This window comes from Etheostoma cragini, chromosome 3 (assembly GCF_013103735.1).
Source record: "Etheostoma cragini isolate CJK2018 chromosome 3, CSU_Ecrag_1.0, whole genome shotgun sequence".
Taxonomy (NCBI): domain Eukaryota; kingdom Metazoa; phylum Chordata; class Actinopteri; order Perciformes; family Percidae; genus Etheostoma; species Etheostoma cragini.
The window spans coordinates 25,889,591-25,906,636 of NC_048409.1; the positions used below are offsets into that span (position 1 = coordinate 25,889,591).

At 40.7% G+C, this 17,046-nt stretch overlaps 1 protein-coding gene across 11 annotated transcripts in view; it reads right to left on the minus strand.

Moving 5' to 3' along the window:
• Positions 1-17,046, minus strand: part of usp32 (ubiquitin specific peptidase 32) — a 45,128-nt gene that overhangs the window by 8,611 nt on the left and 19,471 nt on the right. For 2 of the 11 annotated variants that reach the window (XM_034867998.1, XM_034867996.1), the window contains exons 4-21: positions 16,331-16,449; positions 14,849-15,008; positions 9,249-9,380; positions 8,978-9,085; positions 8,521-8,636; positions 8,056-8,118; positions 7,687-7,770; positions 7,045-7,106; positions 6,859-6,961; positions 5,277-5,493; positions 4,629-4,810; positions 3,959-4,099; positions 3,578-3,695; positions 2,021-2,175; positions 1,303-1,384; positions 1,074-1,148; positions 244-382; positions 49-154 (exon numbers count right to left, since the gene is read on the minus strand). In XM_034867998.1, the coding sequence (XP_034723889.1) occupies positions 49-154; positions 244-382; positions 1,074-1,148; positions 1,303-1,384; positions 2,021-2,175; positions 3,578-3,695; positions 3,959-4,099; positions 4,629-4,810; positions 5,277-5,493; positions 6,859-6,961; positions 7,045-7,106; positions 7,687-7,770; positions 8,056-8,118; positions 8,521-8,636; positions 8,978-9,085; positions 9,249-9,380; positions 14,849-15,008; positions 16,331-16,449 (2,162 nt within the window). Of the gene's footprint in view, positions 1-48; positions 155-243; positions 383-1,073; positions 1,149-1,302; positions 1,385-2,020; positions 2,179-3,529; positions 3,696-3,958; positions 4,100-4,628; positions 4,811-5,276; positions 5,494-6,858; positions 6,962-7,044; positions 7,107-7,686; positions 7,771-8,055; positions 8,119-8,520; positions 8,637-8,977; positions 9,086-9,248; positions 9,381-13,280; positions 13,554-14,848; positions 15,009-16,330; positions 16,450-17,046 lie in introns of those variants that run through there. The other 9 variants (XM_034867997.1, XM_034867990.1, XM_034867994.1 and 6 more) reach the window with 8 other exon arrangements.

A 17,046-nucleotide genomic window follows, 5' to 3' on the forward strand; every position in this document is an offset into this window, starting at 1 on the left:
CAAATGTCTTTAACATCCTATGTGTCAGACAGTGGTGCAAATGCTTACCCTGAGCTTGAGTGGAGCCACGTTCTTCTGTGTTCCGCTCCATAGCTCCATCACCAGGTCACCATAACACTTGGCCATGTGACCTCGCATCCCGATGGGGTTGGTTCTGTAAATGTACCAACACAAGGCAGTTAAATGAGAAGTTCAGGAGAATGGTGGAAAGGTGTATACCAAAGTGATACACTTTAATGGCACCTGTTAAGCTCATAGAGGTGTCTTCCTGAGATGAAGTAGTCTGTGAGAGGCTTGGTGTTGCTCACACACTGGATACTGGAGTTCATGAAGCAGGTGTTGCCAAGGTTACTGAGGCCAGTAGCTCCTTTCTCTGTGGGAACTGGGATGGAAAACAAAAACATGCTGGTTTGATTTAAAGCAACATGCTTTCTTTATTGATTAAACCAATGACTTATTACCTTTTACTATTGCACAAATATGAAAAACTGTTATAATTACTGTACATAAGTACATTTGTTGTTTTTTTTGTTATAAAATGTGCTAGGTCTAAGGGTTTAAAGGTTAAAAGATTAGTGATAGGTTTTAATTGCATTTAAGTTTATTCATTGTGATGAATAGCCGATGTGTTGCAGGAAAATATGAATTATACTCTTTAAACATGGCAGAGAGCAGAGAATTTCAGAAGCTACTACAGTTCTTTTTTTTCTGCATAAATGTGCCACATATTTGCTGCAGTAACATTACTGCGCATGAAAACATTTACAATTACCAAAAGCAGCCACTCAAATCAAAGCATTGCAGATAACATTAAAATCATTAGATGTTGTTGTAGGCTCTTATGTTGTGACAATGATAATGATAATTGTCTCCCATTTGCCTCCCACTATTATGCTACAAAGAAAAGATGTGCAATGATTGAAAGATTTCCCTTAAATTGTAATATTTGCCTAATCGAGCACAGTTTCTATCCCACCAATTGGAGCCTCTTTTTCCAAGACAACACTTGACGGAAACTACCATTAAACCCGTTTACAAACGCACAATAAGCTCATCCAGGTCTTCTAGCGTACCTTTGTGTCTGTCCATCTTACTACTGTTGGCAATGAAAGACATTTCCTCAGGCCAGCTCATGTCTTTGTTCCTGACTGTGGAAGAAGAAAGAGATTTCTGGGATTAAACCAGTTCACTTGGATTTCCATGTGCCTCTATATAGCTTCACCTGGTATCAATGAAATGATCTGTTGACATAACAATTCATAAGTCTGAAGAGAGTTCTGTTTAGAGGAAAGTGTTTCAGACCTTCAATAACTAGCTGCTGCTCATCATAGATCTTCAAGCTTTCCAGTGTGTGATCTTCATCGTCCAGGAGTGTGAGGTAGTTCTACGGGACAAAGAGAGCAGAGAACATGTTGAAACCACGAGAGTAGCTTTTGATTTATTAAGACTATGGAATTATTACTTAGTTGTTCTTTCTTCTGCTTCGATTCATTTTAAAATGTACCATCAGACATGGTCGTAATACCCTGATAGGGGACCATAGGGCAAACCCCCGGAATTCTACTCGGCCCCTGGTCGCTGTGTGCCAACTTAATTAAACATGAATCATTTTAGAAACATGCAGCATGAAACTAGTAAACTGGAATTATGAAGTTCTTGGATCTAGACTTTGGGACTCTTTTTAAGACATAGTGATGAATAGTGATCCAGGTGTTTTGAACTTGAATTTGCCACTGGCTCATTGATCTTTAAATCTGTAACCTTTGACGACAGGTATGATGTTTCTTGCATAAAATGTGGTTAAACATGTGTCAAACAACATTTAAAGCCTTTGCTGGATAATTAACTGATTAAAACAGGCAACATACACAGGGCCCCTGATCTCTAGAGGCCCCAAAGGCCCCATGTTCACAACTTGTAAATGAGTTTTAGGTCTTTTGATTTTATTTTTTGTTAATACTGGTTGACCAAAATGTGAAATTTCATAAAAGTGAAATGTGCAACAGCGGTACGGCCCCACCTCACTGTTGTAGAGCCAGAGTCTCATGTCCTCCTCCTTGATGCGGAGTCTCTGGGACAGGTAGAGGTGGATGTCCTTGATGGTGGCCATGCGGCTGAAGCAACCTGTGTAGGCCAACATCCTCTTCAGAGGAGCGTTGGGGGATGGCACGTTACCTGCTAAGGCACACAAACAAGAGAGACACATTTCGTTTGACTTTATCTTAGCTGGACGGACTTCTGTGATAACAAAGTCCTTGTGTGTTCAAGCTCACAGATGCAAACAACTGATCGATTCTTCTGGTGACTGAGGATTAGTTGTAAGAAAGCAGCAAGAAAGGTTTTTTTTGTCAATCAGCGCAGACTTGATTGGTCAATCAACTTAGTGGAATTAGTGGACTCAGATTGGATTAAATCAAAAGACAAACTGTACTTAACTCATATTGACTTTAACATGGACTAATGATTTTAATATTTGATTTTTAAATGTTATTTTTTTTTCTATCTACACAGCTTTGCTATTCAATTCTGCCACCGAATGAACCATCCGCTACACTTGTTCGAGTGCACTACTATTGCCTCAGGCTATCAGGTAGACATGATGTGGAATATGATGCAAAATTAGATCAATTTGAGATATTTAGCCGCATGCCTGAAAGAGGGTCTTAATGTCCAGCAATGACAAGCCGCTACTCAGACAGATTATAAATCATGATAGAAGCCCAAGCACCACTGGGGACTCCGGTCTGCCCTGGGGCCTGAAACCTGATCCGTTGACTTGATTTGCACCCGCGCTCTCATGCTGAGTGCATCCCCGACCTGATTAACATCGAAGAAGTGGCTACATCTCCATTTTATGCTTTGTCATATGCTTTCTTTTCGCAGTGAGGCATTTTCAGTGAATACTTTTCCATTTTATCCATTTAGATACCATGCAGGGGGATGAACACTAGAGTAAAATCTTGCTTCAATTATTTTATGTAGGTCTGTAGCATTTCTATTGTGGATACATTGGACCTGAATTGACTGAAGTGGAAGTGACTGTGAGTAAAGTAAATGATGTGGCACAGCATTTTGTCATCAACCTACATACAGTATACCAGATTGTCAGTCGACACTGATTAGACTGAGGTAGATTCAAATTTGGTCAGTTTTCAGGTGTTCAAAAAGACAAACGAGTGATTTACCAAAAGCCTAATCCAAATTTTTTTCTTCCAACAATTTCAAAGTTGCTATGATTTGTTTTGTTTTTAGGATTCAGAATACTTATTAATGAAGATGTGTGTAGAACACTAGAACAAGTGAATGGCAAGGTCTGTGAAGATTGAAAAGATTTGAATTATACAACTTTTAGAGTCATCAGCAGTCTTGCTCCTTCACAGATCATTGATTATGTCTACTGCCCACTTCAGAGAACTGCCAGGGCTGGATCAGTCCACTCCAGGAGGATTAAAAGGGGTGGGGGATGCGGGGTAGCTTAATGAAGCATTTTTCGACGGCTTGCTCTGGTCTTGCTGCCAGCTTACGTTACCTCTTGGTGGGGGTAAATACGGTGGGAACATTCGCAGGCTGGTCATACCCATATTGACCCAGATGTTGGACTGGGGGGAGCGCGTGGCCGGCTGCTGGCGGAGGAAGAGGAGGTAGCGCGGGAAGAGCTCCAGCTCTGCTTGGCTTGTCTTGCTCTCCAGAATAACCTGCAGGGGTGGAAGGAACTTTTTATGTATTTTTCATGTATGGAAAGTACTGGGTGCATTGATCAGTCTGTCTAAGTGTCATCAGTTGATGTGTGATTACTACGTTTCACTCTCTTTTACATGAGGAACTACTAAACTATTTGTAGGACACAATTACATTACAATATAATGTAATGTAATATAATGTGATGTTAATACTGACCAGTTGCATCAGTGTTAGTGAGGTTCATCAGCTGTTTTGATGTCAGACTGTATTCACTCACCGGTCGAGGCAGGCTGAGGTTGGCACCGTACCAATGGTACAGCGCACGCCACACCGGCTCAGGCACTGTCTCAAAGTCTCTGCCAGGCACCAGCTGCAAGGAGCGCTTCAGCCTTCCACCCTCCATGGTTATCGTAGGGGCCTGCACAGCACAGACATCAGTATTTAAATATGTGCACAAAAGACCCTATTCTGCCTACTTGAATTACAGATAATAGACAGAGACAGTACCCTAATGCTATGTACAGAGAGGCAGCCTGCTATTATTACAGCATAATGCAGAGATAAGACAAAGGAAAAAGGAAGCACCATCTGGTCCCTGAGAGCCTTTGCCAATAGAGGAGTGACTCCTAATTAGGAATCTCAGATCATTCCTTCTGTCAAACCAAAGCAGGAGCTGGCAAAACATATTCCTCTCCCACTCTGTGTTCTGATGTAACCACCAGTATGTTAAGAACTGAAATATTGGAACCGAAACTGAAATATCTCTGTTTCATCTGACGCACACACACCTCCTACAAACAGTTTAGATGTGGGACAAGAGAACAGAGGTCAAAAGGTTAAATTACGAGGACACCCACACACTCTCTTGCACCCCCCCCCCCCCCCCCCCCCCCCACACACACACACACACACACACACACACACATACACACACACACAGATCTTGCCTTCATGGGTTCTGTATTGACCAGAGACTGGTTGTCGATGGCTCCAGGTCTCTGTGCTGCCAGCTGAGAGGGGAGATGGCCGTTCGCTCCAGAAAAACACTGATTGTTATTGTCTGATACATTGGGCTGACGGGCAAAACAGCTCTCTGTGGCAGAGGGAGCTACCTGCGGGCTCAGGGCTGCTGGGTCAGAAGGCATAGGATGGAGCAATCAGGCCACAGGGAGGAAAAAAACAGAAATCACACAGAAACACAGAGAGAAAAGTGTTAAAATTCAATCTATGGTCAAGTTGGGATGTTTTATTCAAGTAAACTCATATGTTTTCTAGTGTGAATAGTGTAAAGATGCAAGTTGAAATGCTACAAATAAATACAATGATAATACATGTTTTGTGTGTACAACTAGCCTCGCATTACCAGAGATCTCCACAGCACTGTGTCAGCTCTGGACTATTGCCCGGCTTCACAAGTAAAAAAATTGCTCAAAGTTGTTTGTATTTCTTGGGCAGCGCTAAGCCTTAGATGCCAGAAACAATTGCTCTTGTAAAATAAATAGCAGGGCCAGTGGAAGAGAATGCCTAAGTAACCTGGGTTGCTAATTTAAGTTTTTTATATGACATCCACTGTTATGTGAAGTGTGTTGACTGACCAATCTCTGTGGCTTCCGAGGCGCTGGACACGGCATCAGGTGACCTCTCCTCAGTGGGGCTGACCGGGCCAAAGGTTCCCAGTCCTCCCAGTCCGTCTGGCGGGCTGAGTTCAATAGAGCCTGTGGCCATCGGAGTTCGCAATGAGCTCAGGATGGATGGCTGCTCCACCACGATGCCCTTATGCTCCTGGAATGGGAGACAACAGCAGGGACTGCCCTGTCATTGTTTCAAGCGATATCTGTGATTAATGTGGTGTTTTACTTTCATGACAGTCACTGCTACTGTCCCAGGGTGATGTTGTTTTGCAAGATGCAGTGTTTGGCTCATAAACTAAAATACAAATACAAATCTGTAGCAACAGCACTTTTGAAAGTGGAGTTATTAAATTTAACACTTACAGTACAGAAATCTGTGAACAAGTGGGGAAAACTATTTTAAAAATAGATGTTGTTGATACAACATCTAAACCCTGAGCTATTATTTCAATGAGAGCATTTACAAGACCCAAGTTATATATATACACTGGGTATAACATGTCACATTAGATGTTCTGCATGAGTTGCAAAAATGAGTCCTCTTGAATCCATACAAAACAATGTGGGAATTTGCCAAATAAATACTGAAGTCAATCAGCTGGAACAAGTGCAATTTAAGTTTTTGAGAACCAAGGTAAAGAATGGAATGTCAGTGGTAAAGCAGGCTTTGTAATTAGATATTATTAGAAAAGATGATATGTTAAGCTTCACATCCGTCTCTGCAGTAGGCTCTGAGGTAAAACTGTCTTGTATGGAGCTAGAACAGGGACAGTAAATTCATTGTCCCTGTTCTCCGTAGTCTTCAAGATGCAGTCAGGCGTACCTAACCTTCCTCTGGCTGTTTTTGAAAGTTGGTAGAAAAATGGATAAGATGGATATAGCTGTACAGGATGTTTAAAACTAAAGTGCCTAGTTTCTTCTGAACAATCTTCTGAACATAGCCGTACTCAGAAATCTAGAAACGGTTGTGTGGAACTGATAGTCTCATTTAGCTTTGTAGCAACTCATTTAGCAATGGCTTAAGTGTAACGAACGTTCAATAATGTTAAAAAGTTACGCACTAGGCTTTAAGTTAATATAACAACTCTTAAATCAACATATTTCTTTAATTACCAAGAAACACATTAACTGCTCCAAGAAACAGCTGCCACTAACCACTTCCTTACGGATTGGCAACTGCAAAATAACACACTGTCCCAAAGAGTGAATGGCTAACGTAATCACAATAATAGACTGAATAATGGAAGAGTAAACAAAATGGCAATCCAGTTTGAAATGTTCACTTCTTTTAACCAAAACAGTACAGTAACTTTGCCACATCATTATCATGTCATATACCTGAGTTAAAGGCCTTGAGACTCGTTTTTTTATATTGCTTTAGCAAGTTGTAACTTTAAAAGCATCAAAGCATTTATTTTTGTTTGTTTTTTCAAAATCGCTGTAATCAGATAAACTATTAACCTGCCCTTGACAACAATATACTGCATGTTAGGCAACACCGGCTATGACATCACTGAGCACAATACCTGTTCTAAAGTTGACTTACATATTTAACGTAGTCCTTCCACTGCTGCCACCACAGCATAGAGATGAGGTACCAGTTGTGACTCTGCTGCAGCCCATGTCTGCTCTCCCTCTCTAACCAACCCCTGCACACAAACAGAAATTAGGTCCAACAGCATATTCCTCAAAGTTGTATGCATGATGACAGATAGAGAACACAGGTTTGTACCTGATGATTTGTCCCTCCTCCTCAGGACTACCAGGCCTGAGCCCCAGGACTATGTGGCAGACCTGGACCAAGACAAATACACAAAGATGTAACATATGGAAAATGATGATGAATACATTTTGCATCTTCCATTTCAACAATAATACTACTATACTACTTAACAGTATAGCCATTTTCAAACATGAACTCCGGACAATATCAGGAGAGTCAGGTGCAGACAATCCAGCACAAGCACACATCCAGCACACGACGCATTCTCACTTACCGGAAATACTATTATACGCAGATTACACCGCGCTCATAGCCAATTTGCAATTAGGTCATTAACAACTGAGCCGCTCGCCGTTCCGTGAATCTGTGATTTACGCGTTGGTCCTTCGTGACAGAAGCTTCAAAACTGGTTGTGAACCAGTCAGACATTTCTGTTGCCGTCTTTGTGTAAACCCTTCTTCTTCACCCCATGTTTTTTTTTTTTTTGAGTTTGCAAGCCACATGATAGAACAAGTCATCCACATTCCCACTTGCTCGCCGTAAATGAACGCAATGAGCAGCTCTTTTCACACATTGGCTTTATTGTCTATTATGGTTCAGGTTTGCAGTGCATGTGTGAAAGGGGCTTCAATGGGTACAGTAGGAACTGACCTGGAAAAGAAGGTTTAAGAACTCATTGGCCAACGCACTCTTCACACTCCAGATCTGGTAGTCTTCCAGGGTCAGGTGACCCAGCTGGTGAGGAGTCAAAAACACAAAACATACTCACATTTACTGTTGTCAAAATATAGCTTGCTTTGAGACCTTGCAAGGTTGAAAGAAATGCTATGGTCATTGTGGGTGAAAATAGCTTAGAGATAAGACAAGAAGGCAGGGGTGACTAGAAGGTTGCTGTGGGTCACTGGGATCTGCCCAGTACATCCAAGGTTATAAAATCAATAAATATAATGGGGTAGAAGGCAAAGGATTAACATCCTGACAGTTGATATGATAACTCTGTCACCTAGGGTTATGTCTCACCTTGGTTGTGTCATGCATCCTCAGCATGGCCTCTACTATGTCTGACACGCTACTGTGCAGCTCCTGCAAGGTAACAAAAATATATTAGCATTAAGCCACAAACATCAAAATCCTAAATACCATATTAATAAAATATTTACAGTTTAAATTCATGTGGCAATGCAGCATTTTCATCTGCCAGGAATACCTAAATAAACTGCTAAGAAATAATAGCCACAAGTAAACTGTTCTAGGATATGATTGGGTCTCCTGGGTCGGACTGTGATGATTATGTTCTAATTCAAAATTGAAAATAACCAATTCATATCCATGTATTGTGCTCCTGGTGACTGTATAGACTTATCTGTCATTCTTTCGCCAGAAATAAGGGGTATTGTGTATGTGTATGTGTGTGTGTGTGTGTGTGTGTGTGTGTGTGTGTGTGTGTGTGTTTGTGTGTGTGTGTGTGTGTGTGTGTGTACTTACAGGGAGTGTGTCTGTGCGATTGTCCTTCCACACCTCCAACAAGGCAACCACCATTTCATGGAGCTCATCTCGAGACAGAACCCCATCACGATCCACATCAAACACTTTGAAGCAAACTGGCAGTGAAAGAGAGTGATGTCATGGTGAAATACAAATACGGTAATGAGGCGCAATACTACCTAAAAAACCCACTCTTTGCTGTTTTGTCTATTAGCAGGGCCTCTTATATATTTCCAATCTTAGCAGTGCAAATGTAATTTCAAGCACCATTCAAAATTCTGATGACAACGTTGATAGTGCGCTAATAAGCTCCAGCATTAATCAACACTTTCCGTAAACATGTTTTGCTTTCAAACTTCAGATCGAAGCTACAAAGAAGAAATAGACTGCACTTCTTGTAATGAAAGGCTCTGTGATCATGTGAAGTGTCTGGTTTTATTCATTTGTAATAGCTTACATTTCTGCCTTTCAGCAATGGGCCCCCTACAGCACGCAGAAAGTCCACAAGAGATCTCTTTAAAGTCGATGTGATTGTCTCGATTCTCATCGAATGCGTGAAACAAGCCTGGAAAACAAAATCAATAACACAAATAACATTTTTACAAAGCAAGTCTTTAAAGAGGGTTGTATTTGACTGGTGAAGGAATGGATTTAAAATCCTTAAGGCCTACATACTGCACAGTATAGATTTACCATGAGACATGTAAAAAAGGTAAATATTGTCCTACCTTCACTCAGTGAAGCATGGATGGGAGGAGAAACCAATGGGACAAAGGTTTCCAAGTCAAAGCGGCCGGTTCTGGACTGGGCTTTCAGGAGCCAGTAGCGCTTCTCCAAGTCTATAATGTCTGATTCCTCCACTGCAAGACAGGAAACAGAAGAAGCAAAAGTCAGAAATACAAACAGTGCAACACAGTTGCATAATATTTAATTTAATATTATAAAACTATGAGCAACAGGGCCTGTATTCACAACGACCGATGCTGGTGACTAGTGGGTGAAGAGCTGTTATGGCAGTGTGGGAGTATGGAGAACCCAACAGTGACACTACCACATACTGAGATACACTATTACATAATAGCTGCTGTGAAAATGTCCTGTGGCTCTAAGCAGATCACCTGAGGAGAATCAGACCAGCTTGGTCATTATTCTACCCTCAGACGCAGTAGTCAGCAGTGACAGTAGTTATGTTCATATTACATTCCTGACATTTCAGCAAAATTATTTGTGAATAAGTGCAGGTTTCCATCAGGTAATTTTATACGAACGTATTCAAGGGGATGTCTCAAAATTACATAATTTCTGGGGCATTTCCTTGCTTTGAACCCATAATGGTATTTGTTTTGATATTGTATTTCTGTTATTAATAAAACAATTCCTCTAAAACCATGCGTATGCTGGAGCAGTCAAATAATTAATTAATCAACTGACAGAATATACATTATGATAAGCCGCTGTTTTAGATCAATGTAAATTTGTAAGATCTAGGCACCTAGATAGCTCGTTTGGCGGCCCGGGTTTGACTCTGCCCTACGGCCCTTTGCTGCACGTCATTGCCCTCTCTCTCACTCCCCTTTTATGTCTTCAGCTGTCCTGTCAAAATAAAGGTCTAAAATGCCCCAAAAATAATCCTAAAAAAAAATATATATATATATATATATATATATATATATATATATATATATATATATATATATATATATAAAGAATATGTAGTGATTATGGCTATACTGTTTGGCTCTTTCTTACCGCCCAGGAGTGTCCTGCACACAGCAAAGTAAAAATAAAGGAGAATCCAGGCAAAGTGCAGGGTCTCTGCAGATACAGATACCACCACACACTTCTAGTGGGTCATAAGTGATGATTAAGAGCCATTACTTTTGTAAAAGTCTACACATTGTTCTTTGAAGAAAGCACTGTGTACTGTAGCTTTAAAGACCAAACAATGAATCTAAAAAGCATTGACACTTGGTACCAGATCAAGTGACCTATATCAACTATTGCTAATTAGAACACTCACAAGTTGTGACATAGTAAGGAGGAGCAGAGTTAACATGATAGTGGTCATGATACTGCAGCAAACTTAAGATGGGGTTACGCAATAGCCACTACAGGTCAGTCCAATATAGCATATGAAGCTCTGCCAGGGTCAATGAACTAGCGGCCCCCTTTCAACATGCTAATCCACAGCTTAAGGTAATAGGATTCAGTAGATAGCCAGCTAGCCATTGGCATAGAACCAAACATATAACAGGTGTCAAAACACAGACACGTGAATCAAGTGGAAGTCAATTCCTGGAAGAAATTGGACTGTAGCTTCTCAGTCGGGCTATTAAAAGAACCTTCCCGAAAGCTTGTTTTTAGCAGCTATGGGTCACAGTGCCAATCATATGGGATATGATAATTGTAGTCTGCTGCAAGTGAAGCAACATCCTAGACTGTCTGAAAGCAGCGTTCCTCTCTTATCCAGGTTCTGATTTCCTGTAGTCCCAGAGGTTGACATCAGGACTGTTCACCGCGGCCTGATTGGGATGAACCTAAACACCGTTGTACCACCACTGTTCAACTCTTCATCCCGGCTCAGACCTTTCAACTTAGACAGACTAAAAGGAAGCACTGAGTACTAAAATATTTATTCAGAACATGAAGGGGACTACATATGGATCACAAGGACCAAATAAAGTGAGCACTAGAGTCTGACTATCACTCCATCTCAAAGGTGAATTGGACAGTGCTAACTCAACAAAAACAGAAAAAACACTTCCTGGGCAATAATCGTAAAAAAAGCACACGCACGCACACACTGTGGTCCTAAACAACAAAGCTAAGACTAAAACGCAGACGTATCAAGTGCTAAATAACAGGGATTGGTAGGAAACAATGTTTTTTTTAAAACATCAATGATTAGGCTTGGTGGACAAGAAGGTAAATAAATACTTGTGTTTGTCATGCAGAACATTCCTCATGACAGTTGTGCTATCGTCTGACTGCTGATCTATAAAACTCATTACCCAGACTATGGATCGCCTCCTGCACATCTCCCATCCATCTCAGTGTCACTCTCTGCTTCTACAAACATCAGTGTAGCGCTCAAGGCGTCAACCGATTCATTTCTGTGGATTTTAAATCTTTGTAGTGATGGCAGAATTTCAAATGTAAGTTTTGGCAGTTTATTGTGGCAAATGCTAAAAGATCTTAAATGCATTAGTGGTAAATTCTAGAAAACTGTAAAAATTTGCCAACTGGCTAACACTGGTGCATTAACAGAAATGCTGATTACTGTGCGTTGTCCTAATAAATAAATCTTGAATAAATATGAAATAAATGAGCCTAAAGACTTGCACTCCTGCCACTAGGCCTGCACAATTAATCATTAAGAAATCGCAATCTCGATTCACCCTGTTCACGATTTGATTTTTAAATGACTTTTAATTTGATTTTGATTTTTTTTTTTTTAAATGACTTTGATTCTCATTTAATTTTACTGCATCACAAGCGCTACTACTTTCATTTGTGAGTTTTAAACATAGATTGTATAAAATAGGTTTTAAAGCGCTCCCGAGCGCTGCAGTGCTCTCCCTTCTCTTCACTGAAGCCTCTGTGTTTACAGGCTCGTGATGATGCACATTGTGCCATAGGTGCCAAACAAATCTGTTTGGTACCGCCAATTTGTTTTGTTTTGTCATGGTTCATTTGTGCTGATTCCAAATGGAAATATCTCTAATGGTCTCTTAACACAAACAGCCATTCACAAACTAGATAGATAAAAGATGCCGCAATGATATTGTAGTGTTGACATTCTTTCACAAAATATTTACACAATGAGATTTTTGATCAATACTCAAACGTAATGTGGATATAATGACTATGTGGGTAACAGCAAATAACAGAACATAACTATCCTGTAATGCAGCCTTTAAAACCAGGAAAAGACAACACTTATGCCATATTAAATGTGCTGTATTTATATAGTGCTTTCCCAGTCTTAACAACTGCTCAAAGCACTTTTACATCTACAGGAAACATTCACCATTCACACACATTTATACACTGTGGCCGGGCTGCCGTACAAGGTGCCACCTGCTCATCAGATAAACATTCACACACACTCCGATGCGCAGCACCGGGGGCAACTCGGGGTTCAGTGTCTTGCCCAAGGACACTTCGACAATGACTGCAGGGGCGGGGATCGAACCACCAACCTTCCAATTGGCAGGCAACCGCTCTGCCACTGAGCCACAGCCGCCCCAATATTACAATATTTGTATCTAAAATCTAAGACAATATCTTGTCTCATATCATGATATTAATATAATATCGATATGTTGCCAAGCTCTAATGTAATATATAATATAGATCAAGAACTGTCTGATTAAAAATAGAAAAAAGACAAATGTACAAATCACAGGTAGAAAGAGGCTTTTTTTTTTTTTTTTTAAATTTTAGGTTCTACAAACACATTTTGAGTTTTGATATACAACCATATTCACAACAATGAACAATGTCAAATTCTATTTATTTCTCTATAAACCAATGATAAACTAATCAGATGAAATGGCCTTTTGTATCAATGTAAATCAATCATTGGTAAAACAACCAACCGGCCCTCAAGCAAAACATTTAAATATTGTCTATTCCAGAAGTGACCATGAGCAACAGTCACAAGGGATCTACATTAAAGAACAGTCTGGCCACAAACTATTCTGCTAATGTACTGCTATTGTCTCTATGGCAGGTGTGTTGTCTGGCCTGATACCCACCTAAAGGTGCAACTCTCCCCGATTGACAGCAGAGATACCATACCATTATCCAGGGAACATCCTTAGAGAGGTGCTGCCACATCCACCATGTACCATAGCAAACTCCCTGTGACAACAGCTTACAGAAACTACGTTATCCTTTCCCGAAGGCCGTTATTCCCACAGATTTCTACTAACTGTAGAAAAGTAATACTGTAACTGGCCAGTAAGCAAAGGATTCAAGCTCTGTCATGAGTCAAGCTCTTGCTCGAGAAAGAGTTAAGAACCGTGTGTCAGTCACACTCTCTCTCCGCCCCCCCCGCCCCACACACACACACACACACACACACACACACACACACACACACACACACACACAAAGTTAAGAGGATGACCTTGTAGCAGGCAGATTAACGGCAGCATCTAGGTTCTCTGGATAAGACAGATTCTTTCCAGCCCTCTTTCCTTAATTGGCTAAATAAACCCTGGCTAAATTTATTTAGACTGCCACTTTAAACCCACCTCTGTGGTAGTTACCGCTACAGTAGGTGTCGCACACACGCCCGCTGCCAGAAATATGCAAATTGCAGCCATCACGCATCTACGATCACATCAACTAATGTAGTCGGCACGGTGCAGGGCAGAGTGTGAAAGAGAGGAATTGGGTATAGAAGGTAGCAGTGGGAGAAGGCAGACCCGGCTTGGTGAAGAAGAGATGGAATAATATAAAAAAGGAAAATTGAGTGGAAGGAGGAGAGGGAATGCATCAGGTTGATAAGTCAAGCCTGGCAGTCATTTCCCACGGTACTCACTGCCACTGATGGGGCCAAAGCTAAATGAAAGTATTTTCAAGTCCTAGAAGGGGATTTAGAGCCGCAGTTTTACAACAAAAGTAAACAAATATAGATGTAAAAAGTAAACAAAATCTAGAAATAAAATGTTATTAAGGAGACATAAAATGTCTCCTAAAATGTCAAAGCAGACAGAACTGGCCAAATGATCACTTTCACAACTAATTATTTCAGTACAAAGACAGTCATGTCATACTCTGCTGCTTTTACGCTAGCTTTTTATTTTATTTTTCAGTGTTACTCAACAAGTAACTCAACACTTCCTGCACAGTAGTCTGATCTTAAACCCTTCCAGCAGCAAAAGAGGGCTTGAAACCTCTTTTTCTGGAAGGCTTTTAATGTGTAAATGATTCAGTAATTAAAACAGAGTGTGCTTGCTGTAATCATTCCTGAAGACCAATGGCTAATGACAATTAGCAGTTTGTTCTGCCCTTTGAGCCATTGGAAAGTCTTTATTGTAAAACAACTGCAGGGAATGTTGGCTTTAGTTTACTTAGCTTAAAGTAAAGGATCACCATTTTTATCTTTAATATCATAGTAAAGGTATGCCAAGCATTCATTAGTGCCATCTGGAGTGGCTATCTGGAGACTGGCTTTTATTCTAGAATGTATGGTAGAGTATAAAAACATGTAACAAAATGGCCACTAACTAAACCTTCTCTGGACATGTTATTAATATGACTTAATATGAACATCATACAAAATATGCAACACACATTGAGTGTTTTGGGGACTTACAGTGAGTGACGCCAGCCAGGGTCTGGTAGAAGGTGGGCGTGTCGCTGTCGTCTGTGAGCGTGACACACACACCTCCAGACAGAAGCCATCTGGATAAAGTGAAGGCCTCCTTGTTCTGAAGGAGCCAGTTCCTGAAGCGCTCATAGTTCACCTTGTCACTCTGTCACAACACACAAACAAAAAGACAATTAGGCTGTTAGCCTGTCAAAAGCAGATGTTCTGTGTCTGTCATAAGGCTGTATCTGTTTGTTTTTGTGTTCTTGTCTAAATGCTCATTTGCCAGAAACAGTCCTTTTAATGATGATGGCCAAAGTGATTAGATGATAAGTCAATTAATCAATTACAGTATATACACACTCACCAGCCACTAAATTAGGTACACCTGTTCAACTGGTCATGAACTCAAATATCTAATCAGCCAACCACTTGGCAGTAACTCATTTTGGGCACTTAGACACGACCAAGAGGATCTGCTGAAGTTCAAACAAAGCACTGAAGAACAAATACTGATAGGAAAAATGCTGATTTATGACTCCCAACACCCGTTTTATTCTTGAGACAAGTAACACTCAAACACAGGCTGGGTCCTAATTCAGGGGCTGAAGCCTTGGGAGGCTGCATTTGAAGAGCGACTGCATCCCAGCTGCGCTACCAAGTCTGTCCTGCCATCGCAAACGTCACCGGTATGATGTTGCATCAGCTGTCACTGATTAATAATAATCCTGTGAGTAACTTGATTGCAGGCCTAAATAAAACTTGGCTGTACTCTGTGTACAGAGGAAAAATAAGCTTTTCTTAACACCACTGGACAACCGAGAGTGAAGTGAGGGTTTTTGTAGTTCTAAAAACTCCAACCGAGACAGACGTCTTCTCTCTAGCTGATCATGTCTTGTCAGTTTCAGGAGTTGCATTCTCCCAATCAAACTCTATAACTATAACTATTGAGATGTAAATCAAGACCTGGATCCAGCAGCTTATGAGAAATAAGGTGGGCCAAAAAAGTAGGCTACAGCTGTTGTTACAATGTATCAGATACATATTTAACCATAATACATGTATGTACAGTATGTATCGGATCACCAAAAAAAAAAACTTGATTGGGATATGCCTGCTATTAACGTTGTCCAACAGAATGGTTTATACTTTATTGTGATGAATTTACAGTGGTTGTCTGCAGTGGATTGTGATTTCAAAGTAGAATAACTCAATGTACTGCCAAACTTCATCATCTTTGTTGAGTTGGCTCCATGTAAACGTGTAACAATAGCTGTAATAAGAGTGTGTGACAGTAATGATGAAAACCAACCCAATGGTATTAGCCAATGAGATAATGAGGCTATATGCAGTAGTTATCAGTCTTTAGCTCACATGTTGTAGTTATTATTAAGTGCAAAATGGGTTAATGAGACATTTGACCTGTATGGTTGTAAATGTTGATATACGTATCCATGTGGTGACAGACAGGCTGTGGCGTTTGCTTACATCACTGAAGCACTTCTTGAGGGAGGCCGGGATTTCTCCATCCAGGACCTGCAGAACCGCTTCTATATCATCCCTGGCAGCATATCCACCCAGATCGCTGGCAAACAGGCTGAAGAGGTCTGTGAGCATGCACACACAAAGTGTCAGAAGAGAGTTTGGCTTTATCACATAAAGACAGGCCTCTTGCAAGTAGCAGCAGTAAGAAAATAGCCTGCTCGCAACACATCAACCGCAGCTATCAGAACAGAATGAGAAAGAGACAGAGAGAGAGGGGGGGGGGGCAGGGCAGAGAGAAACAGCTTATGGTTGTTAAACAATGAAATAAGTAATTTAACAAGGAAGGATCATAATTCAAACACCAATGAAGTTACGGTATGTCTACCTTAAAACATAGTGAGGTCCTTCTTTACTTTTCTACAACACGGTCTAAGTCACACAATTTAAAACAATTCCCTTCCCAGGTGTATTTTGGCACAAATTACGTAAGTAAAAGTATGTAAGTATCACCAGGAAAATGTAGTTAAAGCATAAAATGTAAAAGTATTCACTGCAGAAAAATCCTAACATTTTAGAAACAGGAAACGATCAAAACAGTTCTGTCAATCAACTGTTTAATCGGCTAATCATTTCAGCTTCAGCTCTATTGCTGAAGCTGCGGCGGGGAGCTGTGGGCTAAGGGCCTTAGGTGCCTCAAGGGGCGGTAACCCACGGACACC